Source organism: Rhinopithecus bieti, unplaced genomic scaffold (genome assembly GCF_001698545.2).
Source record: "Rhinopithecus bieti isolate Rb0 unplaced genomic scaffold, ASM169854v2 scaffold_31548, whole genome shotgun sequence".
NCBI lineage: Eukaryota > Metazoa > Chordata > Mammalia > Primates > Cercopithecidae > Rhinopithecus > Rhinopithecus bieti.
This window is the reverse complement of record NW_016814470.1, coordinates 3,955,805-3,967,829: the sequence shown is the minus strand read 5'-3', so window position 1 is coordinate 3,967,829 and position 12,025 is coordinate 3,955,805. Positions and strand designations below refer to the sequence as shown.

Genomic DNA, 12,025 nt, shown 5'->3' with positions numbered 1-12,025 from the left:
AGAATACTGGTAATGACTCTCCTAGATTTAGACACTGTGATCTTGATGATGCCAACTCACATTGAGTTGGGGAACTCTGCAGCAGTGAACCAGGATCCAGAAACAAATGTTTGGAAAGAAAACCTGAATGAGAGCTGTGAGTCACTGAACAGGACTGGTCCAAGTGCTGGTTTCTATCATGCTATCAGATTGCTGTTGGCCACTGAAGAGATAAAGAGAGAAAGTATTTTGCTTGAAAATAGGTTAATTGTGAAAGAACACAAGCTTCCTCCTAGGGTCCCCATAACCTTGTCACCAAGCAGGGGGGATATCCTTGGAACTACAGCCGGACAGGAGGGAAGACCCACTGACCTGTGGTAGGGGAAGATCCCTGTGTTGAACTTAACTCCCTCTGTACTTTCAGTAAGTGTCCCCTGAGCATGTTGTGCAAGCTTATTCTCTTCATGATGAGAGATTTGTCTGAGGTTCTTCAGGCTTGGGATCAGAACAGTCTTTCTATGTGATCAAATCAGCAATTATATGCCCAAGAGTGAACCAAAATAATAATAATTCTGAGTGTTAACAAGCACACCAGAACTGAGACATCCTACTGAGAGCCTGCCCCTTCCAAGTTGTCCCCTTGGGAGGCTGTGTACATTGCTTAGGATGTTTTTGGCATTTCTTTCAACTGTGCATTTACAGTCTACTACATAGGCTGTCCTCACTATTCACAAATCTTTATAGAAGGATGAATAGTTAACTATATATTTAGAAATAGCCATAAGTCATTCTTAGACATTCTTGGCAGGTTCTTAGACATGCTTGGCAGATCAGGCCAACAATTCCATTTTGGGTTAAAAATGAGATTTAATATTCTCACATAGTCTATCTTCAGGTTTTTAAAGCAGTTTTGAAAAGATGTTTCAAAACTACTTTGAATAAGAGAAGTATCATGAAATAAGTACATTATTTCTAGATGTGACCGCTGATGATACTTATTCAAATGTACACATTCTGGTTATGTAGTTTGTGAAGTCTTATCCTCCAGCCTTAAGACTTAAATTATTTCAAAATAGCATGAATAGCATTTGAAGCTTACTATGGCTGGAGAGTATGCAAAACAAGTGAAACTGTTCAGAAAAAGAGCTGCTAAATAGAATGGGACAGAGAGACCTGTATTAGAGCTGCTTTACAAGTTAACCTTGCACTAGGCCTAGGTTCTTCTGTGGAAAGAGAATAATAATAATGATGTTCATGTCGTAGGTTTGTTACGAGGTTTTCAAGGAGGTATTGCATATGAAGCATAGATCACAGTGCCTCATGTATAGTAGTGTTCAATAAGTGTTAGCCATTTTTATCATGCTGCTGTGACATGATAGATTGCCTGGGAGAGAGGAAGAATGGAGAAATCGGGGTATGGTGCCGTTCGGGAGATTTAAAAAGTATGGATAGTAGAACAAGACTGGCCTCTCTTTGGTTTTTAGTTCCCCTAACCAAACCTGTTTTGTCATACTCCAGTTATATTTACTTTAACCTAGATATATGTTGTGAATGACATGAGCAATATGTTAATTTTCTGCTATCCCTAAAAGAAAGTTTTATATTGAGATTCTGATCGTACTCCAAATGGAAAACAAAACAACAAACTAATAATGTCAACATCCCCCCAAAATGTGGTGTTGAGGGTTAGAATATCACGTTGTAATAAACTGTATTATGTTCCCTTTGTGCATTAAACAAATGCACACCTTATCATTTGCATTATGTTGCTTTTAAACAGATGAAGATGAAGATGGTGATCGAATTACAGTGAGAAGTGATGAGGAAATGAAGGCAATGCTGTCATATGTAAGTGTACTACAAATGAGGACTATTTTTTAAAATGTTAATGTGATTGAGGATGCTGTTTCTTGGGTATAGTGAAGACGTAAATAAATCACAGTTGTCATACATTTTTCTATATAATAGGTAAAGGTTTCAAGGATTTCCGTATGTGAAAGTTAAGGGCATTATTTTCAAAAGACACTTACTGATCATATCATAAACATTAAGAATAATGCATCTTAATGACTTTTGCATTAGGTATCGTGCAGACTAAATGGACTATCAATTTCCTGTATTTTTTATGCAGTACTTAAAGTAACGGCTCATTAAAATGAACCCCTGGGCTCTAAAAAATTTTCAAAATCTACTTTCAACTGGAGATCTCTCTCACCCTTCCAGACTATAGTTACAATGTAGCTGCAGGCTTAATATGGATACACGATTTAAAGATGTACTCTTGGTTATTTATGCACTACCCATAGTACTCCCACCGAAAATGAACTACAGGGTTACTTACTGAATCAAAGTGATCTGAATATATTCTGAAATGACTTTTTTTTTTTTTTTTTTTGAGACGGAGTCTCGCTCTGTCGCCCAGGCTGGAGTGCAGTGGCCAGATCTCAGCTCACTGCAAGCTCCGCCCTCCCGGGTTTATGCCATTCTCCTGCCTCAGCCTCCCGAGTGGCTGGGACTACAGGCGCCGCCACCTCGCCCGGCTAGTTTTTTGTATTTTAGTAGAGACGGGGTTTCACCGTGTTAGCCAGGATGGTCTCGATCTCCTGACCTCGTGATCCGCCCGTCTCGGCCTCCCAAAGTGCTGGGATTACAGGCTTGAGCCACCGCGCCCGGCCGAAATGACTTTTCTTTTGTGTTTAAAATTTTACTGAAAATCTGTGTTAACAGTTGTCTGATACTGAAGTAAACAAGAGAAAAGGGCATATTTCTAAAGCTTCAATACTAAGCTTGAAAAATTCAGCTATCATGAGGAGACATAGGTTACCTGAGTCTTGATTTGAGCCTTCCTCTCAAGTGTTGTTTTATTATATCTGAGTCTGTAATCTGTTTACAAAACCTTTTCCAGTGGTCTGGTAGAAAGAGCATTGTACTGGAAGTCAGGAGACCTTAGCTCTTCTGTGGTTTCTTGGCCCTAGGCAAATCACTTAACCTTTCAGTGCTGTAGTTGCCTCATCTGTCAATTGTAGATAATAATACTTGTCCTATATACTGCACAGGGCCATTGTAATGATCAAATGGGAGAATAGATGTGAAAGCCCTTTGAAAAGTTAAAAGTTCTATACAAATGCAAATGATGGAATCATTTGGAATCATGTGGAAATGATGGAATCAGGGCTCTTGCTTTTCATTGAGACCCTAATCTTAGTCAACAGTTAGGTTGTAGGTTTTTGATAGACTTCAACTTCAGCCACGATATTGTTTCATTGTAATGAAAACTGTGAACTATCTGCATGGGTTTCCACCCATAGTTTTAATTTAGGGTAGGAGGATAGAGAACAAGAAGGATAGGATGATTAACAGAGCATTGCATTCGAACCAGCACAGAATAGGAAAAGTCAATTTCCCATTGACTTCCCATTAACTTATGTGAGAGTCTTTGTGTACTGAGAATTTAGAGCTGGGCTCATCAGTACCTTGAAAGGCAGAGGAGGATTGTCTGCTGAAAAGGTCTAGCACTAGTATTGATAGATTGGCTAACTCCCCTGAGAATGTGACATGCTTATATTTAGAAAACACACACACACACACAGATGGGTTCTAATTTTCTCACATATGTGCATTGCAGAGAACTGACATCAGTATACTTTCATTATGTATTCAACTTAACCACATGCAAAAGATATGTACTTTTGGGTATGATCTTACAAACTGTGCTTTTTGAAAATGTTAGTGGGTGTGATCATAGTGATAATAATAATGATGATTTCCATTTCTGAGTTACTGCTATATACAGAATGCTTGGGGTATTTAATTTTTTTAGTTTTAATAATCACTCTGAAAGACATATATTATCATTCTTATTTTTAGATGAGGGAGCTGTGGTTAAGAGATAAGCCCAAGGTCTTAGAGTTAGTATGAATGTGAATATGGAATTTAAGTTCAGTTTCTTTTAATGCCCAAGCTGTTGCTCATTTATTGTTTTACACTGTCTCTTCCCCCACCTTCCTCTTTGCACATTTGTAGCAGGATCTTTTTATGTAATCACTGTTTTTTTTTTCTCCGAGATGGAGTCTTGCTCTGTCACCCAGGCTGGAGTGCAGTGATGCCACCTTGGCTCACTGCAACCTCTGTCTCCTGGGTTAGAGCAATTCTGCCTCAGCCTCCTGAGTAGCTGGGATTACAGGCACCTGCCACCGTGCCTGGCTAATTTTTGTATTTTTAGTGGAGACGGGGTTTCATCATGTTGGCCAGGCTGATCTCGAACTCCTGACCCTGTGATCCACCTGCCTCGGCCTCCCAAAGTGCTGGGATTATAGGTGTGAGCCACTGTGCCCTATCATCATCATTATTACATTCTGAATAATTTGGGTTTATATAAACCTTAGTTGTGATTTCTGTACCATATATTCCTTACAGCATATGCTTATTTTCTCAAATGCAGTGTTTAATTATTTTTGTGTTGTAGGAAAATATGATTACATAATCTTACATTACATGTCCTTAGTTTAAAAATTTCTGAGATTTCTTGGGAGCCACTTTTTTTGTCTGAATAGAAGTCATCTATCTCATTGATGAGCTAATTTAAAAAAAATTTTTGTAGGGATGGGGTCTTGCTTTGTTGCCCAGGTTGGCCTCAAACTCCTGGTCTCAAGTGGTCCCCCTGCCTCAGCCTCCCGAAGTGCTGGAATTACAAGTGTGAGCCAAGGTGCCTGGCCAGGTTGGCTGTCATTTTGATCTGTCTTGGTTCTCATGATTGAAATTTAAGGAGAACCATTTGGACCTAACCTCACAGTAGGTTTTGGTTGGTAGTCCTCATAATTACCAGCATGTTCCTACAAATTTGCATTGGTCTTTATTTTGTAGACATTGTAAAATGTTGCCTTTTTAATTGAAAACTTATCAGTTATTTAAATTTGGCTCTGAAGTTTGAGTCAGGATTTTGTGTAAAGGCATAGGGAAGATACTGACAGATTACCACATTTTATTGTTTTTTACAAAAGCTTTTTTTTTTTTTTTTTGGTTTTGTTTTGTTTTTGAGATGAAGTCTTACTCTGTCGCCTAGGCTGCAATGCAGTAGCCTGATCTCGGCTGGGTTCAAGTGATTCTCATGCCTCAGCCTCCCGGGTGGCTGGGATTACAGGCACCCGCCGCCACGCCCGGCTAATTTTTGTATTTTTTGGTAGAGATGGGATTTCGCGGTGTTGGCCAGGCTGGTCCCGAACTCCTGATCTCAAGCGATCTGCTCACCTTGGCCTTTCAAAGTGCTGGGATTATAGGCATGAGCCACCGCACCCAGCCAAAAGAGCTTAGTTTTTCATATAGAATTCAGTAAATCTGTGGTCACCTTAGTATTTCTTTAAAAGCCATATGTGGGAAAGCAAAAATAGAGGCACTTTTACCTTTAGTCCTTTAATCATTCTTTTTCGCTGATTACAAAGGTTAAGTAAATAAACAGCCTATATCTCTGCATAAGAATAAAAACAAATTTGCCATCTCTGAGTTGAAACTTGAAGAATTATTTTTTTCCCACTTGGATGCAAGCATTTTCTGGCTTTGGGCCAGTACAAGTGTACATTTTATCAGTAATTTAAATAGATTTTTGTATTAGACCTGAAAATGTTGCCTTTTTAATTGAAAACTTATCAATTATTTAAATTGCTAGCAGCCTGAGGCTGTTAATTTTATGAGTGCCATAATAATGGCATACAGTGGTTTTTGATACATGTGACACATGGAATATTGTATTATGGTAAGGATTTGTCATGACAATAGGTTGTTGTGTGCTGTTAAATAATAACCAACATATTAAACCAAAGTCTGTTGTCACACATTAGTACCATTTTATATAAGTTATTTAGAAGTTGTATTCTTTTCTTCATTAGATATATTTTTAAGAGATAATGAGAAGAAAACAAAGCTATAATAAATTGTCTTTTAAGAAAATGTAAAGTAATTTGGTCTCCAAGGAGATATTTTAATGTATTGAAAGATTTCAGCAGCCAAGTGTTATTACAGCACCATTGTGATAGCTGCTCTGCGTTTTGTTATGAGTTTGTGTTAATCAACAATCTGTTTTTATAGCATAGTTTCTTGTAAGTTATGTTGTTAGAATATTCCACTTCTGGGATCATGGCTTTTCCTCTGACACTATTGTATCTTTTTAATTCCTCCATAAAGTATTTTTTTAATTAGAATTTGAAATGCTTTATTAGAAAAAAAATACAACCTACATATTCTGAAAACTAAATACCTGATCATTGCTAATTAAATATTCCCTTAATGTAGTTTAAATTATTTTGTCGTTGTTCTTGTTTCCTCCTCTCGTTTTCTAGAAATACTGAAAATAGCGTGCTGCTTTTTTCCTTCCTTTTTTTGTGTTTGTTGTCTGGTGGTTCTATGGAGCCCCAGTTCTAGGAGGGGATTGTTTTACTGTTAACCTCTTCTTTTGGGTGACCTTTCATGGAGAAATTCAGCCAATACATCTTGCTTTTGTAAATAGATTTATATTTGTTTCTGCTAAATCCTATGTCTAGGGATTTATTACACCTGGTTCTCTTAATATTGAGAGACTTGTGTGAGTGGAACACAGTATTAACAAAAATAATTTTCATCGTTTTGTCTATTCTCACTCTTTATATCATTTTTTCCCACATTGCCAGAAGAGTATGGCATACATTTACTGTAATGCCTCCCATTATGAGACCTTGTATTATATTCAGTACAGGAATCCTTGTATTTAAGGGAAGTGTAAGTATTCCCTTTGGTGTATTTGACCGCAGTGTACCTTGTTAGACATTGAGTACTATGAGGGAAAAATATTTTTTCACCTGTGGAGCATCTTGTAAATTGGGACATGATTGGCTTTATTCTAATATACATACCTTGGACATTGCCTCTAAAATCATGCAGTTACTCAAGTAGAGTCGGAAGGTAACCACAGAGGTTTTGTTCAACTCTTTCATTTTATAAATAAGGACATTGAGGCCCACAGAGTATAGAAGATTCAGAAATCAGTTGGAAGTCACATGGCTAATTAAAAGGAAGGCCTGGATACAGACTCTCAATCTCTTTGCTCCTGGTTGTTTTAAATAAGGTTTTTGTTTTGGTATCTATTATAGTCCCACTCAGCTTTGCAAATACTACTTTTCCTGAGTGTGAAAATAGTGCTTATTACCAAAATGTCACTGTACTTGAGTTTGTAGAGAAAGGTAAAAAATACTCTGTTGGCTGGGCGTGGTGGCTCACTCCTGTAATCCCAGCACTTTGGGAGGCTGAGGCGGGCGGATCACAAGGTCAGGAGATCGTGACCATCCTGACTAACACTGTGAAACCCCATCTTTACTAAAAATACAAAAAATTAGCCAGGCGTGGTGGCATCTTTACTAAAAATACAACAAATTGGGAGGCTGAGGCGGGAGAATTGCTTGAACCTGGGAGGCGGAGGTTGCAGTGAGCCGAGATTGCACCACTGCACTCCAGCCTGGGCGACAGAGTGAGACTCCATCTCAAAAAACAACAACAACAAAAAGCTCTGTGGGCATCTGAAGGTTTAAAGGTTTTGTCCTTACCTACAAGGCTGTGTTTTACCTTGTTTACCAAATTTGTTGTCCATTTAGAAGTTGAATATTTAATAGCATCAGGGCCTTATTAGGAAGTTTTCTTTAAAGAGCAAAGAGGTTAGGAAGCTCGTTTTCCATATGGTGCTTTCAAACATGCCACATATTAAATAGGTTCAACTTTGAACTTAACTTTGCAGGTGGCAAAATCAGTTCAGCTTTCAATGAGTGGTTAGTCCCCTAATTCAATGCAATTTATCCAAACAGCTGATCACATAGTATATTCTTCAGGCAAGGTGGAGAAATGGTGAAAAAAATGAGAAAGAGAAACTGAAGGAAATAAATTGTATTGGAAATTTATTTTCTCGAATAATGACATGCTCCAAGCTGTAAGTAAAGTTTTGTTTTGTTTTCTTATCCTAGTCATAAAAGAAAACTTTTTTTCAGAGGCAGATTATTTTAATTCTCTTCTCTGTGTTGTTTGGAACATTTGGATGCCCTTGAAATAGTGATAAAAGTGTAGTGACCCCTTCTAGCCCCTGTTGTGATCTATCTTGGAGTCTGTTTGGAAGCAAGGAGCAGAAGCATATTCAAGTTTGCATCAGAACGAGTTATTTATTATGTGGCTCTTGGAAGCAAAGGAAAAGATAAGCATGAGCAGGCCTCGGTCTTGGTGGCACGGGGCACTCTGGGGACCGCTGGAATAGGAGGTTTGGACCACCAACGTTTTGTCATTTATATGGCTCTACTCCCAGTTCAGTTCCATCTCTGTGGAGGGTTCCGCTTACCCTATTTATAACAAAATGTCTCATTTGGCTTGCTGTCTGCATAGTCCTGTTTTATTTAAGTGTCGGGTTCCCTGAAGCTACTGTTAAAACTTCTGCTTTAAGAGGAATAGCAGAATTGCTACAGTCTAAAAATCAGGTGAAAGGTCAGTGTGGACACTACCCCAAGCTAACCAACGTAATAACTCTGAAGGTTTCAGCTGAGAGGATCCCATAAATTTTGGGCCTGTTGGTGAATACAAATTTAAACTCCTTCTGCCAACACATATTACCTTAAACTTAGCCAATTTGAATTTCATCTGCTATTGGCTGCCCAAACTTCTATTAAGACTATCTGGAACTCCTTAAAGTCCTCTATGGTTTTATCCAAATGGTGTTATCATTAAACTTGGCCAACTTGCTGTCATTTTCACTTTCAAGTCATTAATAAATACATCCGTCCAATAACATGAGCCTATAAATAGGGCCCAGAGTTGGTCCCTGTGACCTTCACATTGTGATTTTCTTTCTTATCATCTAATCAATCTGTGACCATATGTGGACCCTCGGTCGAGTCTTCTAAGGAAGAGCTTGTATACATTGTAGTCTCCTCATGACAGGAACAATGAGTTATTAGGGAGTCAGAGCCTGAAGCCAGGTAAGTAAATGTAGCTATTAATTTGATATTCAGAATAGATTGGCTTCATATGTTATTGTTGACCACTGGGGCAGTTGTGTGCTTTGTGAGAGGTCAGCATCATAAAGGAAACGCCTCTTAACGTAAAGTATGAGAAATAATTGAAAGAAGGTGTAACTAATGACACATCTGAGTAGGGTTATAATTGAATTTGTAGCCATTTGATAGAGTTAAGATTGTTGGGTTCTTCACTGGGAAAACTAATAAATTAACTATGGACCTCAAATAGTTGGTTAGTTTATTGATTATTGCTGTAATTACTGACTGAGCTACATATAATAGGATATGCTTGCAGTATTGACAACAGGAATCTGAAAATGTTATCATTAGTGTGAAAAAGACAGCATGAGTCTTCCTTAGAAGTGAAATACTGTACCAATTATGTTGTCTGTTAGGCATGCTAAGGAGAGATTTGAGAAACCGTCCTGTTATAAATGTATGGAAGAATAATAAATAGGCCTGGTATTTCCTCTGTATGTGAGACTTGCTGCTGAATAAATTAGAAGGTATGACCAATGAGAGTCATTACTATGTCTATATCAGTTCCTCTCTGGATTCTTCCTGTAAACATTTGTGCAGTGTCTATAATGTGCTAGGCATTATATGGCAGTGATTTCTCAAGTTTTTGAAGGCATAGTCCTTTTTGAAGATCTGTGGGAAGCTGTTTATTTTTTTACCCCAGAAAATTCACATAATGCAGTGTTTCACCAGCTTCAAGGATCTCCTAAAGCCCATATAGATCCCAGGTTAATACCTCTGGCATAAGAGGAAATAAAATATACAAGGCATGGTCCCTGCCCTTGTTGCGTTTCCAAAAGAGAAACAGTGTTCCCCACAATACCCATTTACTTTATTATTTATAGTACTGCAGTAATTGAGGGGAAGGGAGGGGATACTGACTCAATCTCCATAAACCAGTTAGTTAAATTCTACCACTGTACTTTGTCCAGATATCTCAGTGGCCTTGTTTTGTGGTTTCTGTGTCACCCTATTGTTATGAACGTTTTTATTCTATGTACTCTTACTTGGAAATGAGAGATTCAAGGCACCATTTCCTATTTCAAGATTTTTTTTCAGGTACTTTTTAAGAAGGTTTCCCATATACCAGCTCCTTTAATTTTGATCTTCTTAACATCTTTATAAGGCGAGCAAGGCAGGTTTTTTCCCCCATTTTTACAGCAGAGGATACAGAGGCGTAAACAATTGTGTGCCTTTCTTGAGGTCACACAGCCAGTCCATAGAGAGCTGGGGCCTGAGGTCACTCACTTGCTGGTTTGTTTCCTCATTCATCCAATCAGTTTTTTCATTCAGCAAATGTTTATTGGATAGCAGTTCTCTGGCCAAGCGCTGTGCAAGGTGGTAGGGGTGCAGTGAGCATACAGTTCATGCCCTCTAGGAGCTCGTGGTCCAGTCAGGGAGATTAACAAAAAAGGAAACAGAATTCAGTGGGGGAAGACAAGGAAACTCATAATTACCAAGCGGAGTGATAAATGATATAATACACCTAAGCATTAGGTGCTCCATGAGCACAAGAAGTGTCTAATCTAGCTTTGGGGACCAAGAAGGCTTCGTGAAGAGGGCGGTGTCCGGGTGGAGTAAGTTAGGACAAGGGGACTAGGAAGGGTGTTTGGGGCAGAAAGAACAGTGTATTTAAAGAATGCCTGGTGAATCAGGAGGAGCTGCCTGTGATTCAGTCTGTACGGACAGTGACGGGGGAGAGGGTGGGAGATGAGGCTGGGAGGAAGGTGGGTTAGACCATGGAGGGCCTTAGCTTGAGGGAACAGGGAAGTGACATGATCATATCTCGTATTGTCAGAGGCATTTGAGCCATAGCAACTCTGTATTAGTCTGTTTTCATACTGTTACCAGAAAGGGGTTCCAATCCAGACCCGAAAAGAGGGTTCTTGGATCTTGTGTGTGAAAGAATTCAGGGTGAGTCCACAGTGCAAAGTGAAAGCAAGTTTATTAAGAAAGGAAAGTGGTGAAAGAATAGCTACTCACTCCATAGACAGAGTGGGACATTCCTGAAAGTAGGAGGATGAATGTGCCCACCCTAGGTATGATGTTTGTTTATGTATAGGATAAAAAAGGATCATGGGGAGATGTGCTCTGCTACAAAGGTTTGTGATAAAGGATTCATTTTCTTAATTACTATATTTTGCAAAAATTGATATTATCTTTTTGTTTGTTTGTTTGTTTTTTGAGACAGAGTCTTGCTCTGTTGCCTAGGCTGGAGTGTAGTGGTGCGATCTCGGCTCACTGCAAACTCACCTTCCGAGTTCAAGCGATTCTCTTGCCTCAGCCTCCTGAGTACCTGGGACTACAGGCACCTGCCATCATGCCCAACTAAATTTTGTATTTTTAGTAGAGACAGGGTTTCACCATATTGGCCAGGCTGGTCTCGATCTCCTGACCTTGTGATCCGCCTGCCTCGGCCTGCCAAAGTGCTGGGATTACAGGTGTGAGCCACTGCGCCTGGTCTGATATTATTATGTTTAAAGCAAAATTAGGAATGCTTCTGTTCTCAAGATATTAAGATATCAGGACATTCCTGAATCTGGGCGTGTTTAGTAAACGTTATCAATCTGTTCCCTTCATCATAAACATCTAGAGCCTCGGAATACCTAATTTCCTGGGAATGTAGCCCAGCAAGTCCCAGCCTTATTTTTCCTAGCCCTCACTCAAGATGTAGTTGCTCTGATTCGAATGCCTCTGACAACATTACTATAAAGAGCTATTTGAGACTGGGTAATTTATAAAGAAAAGAGGTTTAATTGACACAGTTCTGCATGGCTGGGGAGGCCTCAGGAAACTTACAATCATGGCAGAAGACAAAGGGGAAGCAAGTACCTTCTTCACAGGGTGGCAGGAAAGACAGTTGGGTAGCGGGTGGGTGAGTTGCCACACACTTTTAAACCATCAGATCTCGTGAGAATTCACTCACTATCATGAGAACAACAAGGGGGAAATCCACTCCCATGATCCAGTAATGTCTCACTGGACCCCTGCTCCAATTCGACATGAGATTT

General features: G+C 39.2%; 1 protein-coding gene across 4 annotated transcripts in view; it reads left to right on the top strand.

Moving 5' to 3' along the window:
• Positions 1-12,025, top strand: part of MAP2K5 (mitogen-activated protein kinase kinase 5) — a 272,012-nt gene that overhangs the window by 18,497 nt on the left and 241,490 nt on the right. For all 4 annotated transcript variants that reach the window (XM_017851086.1, XM_017851085.1, XM_017851084.1 and 1 more), the window contains one exon: positions 1,760-1,827. In XM_017851086.1, the coding sequence (XP_017706575.1) occupies positions 1,760-1,827 (68 nt within the window). The remainder of the gene's footprint in view (positions 1-1,759; positions 1,828-12,025) is intronic.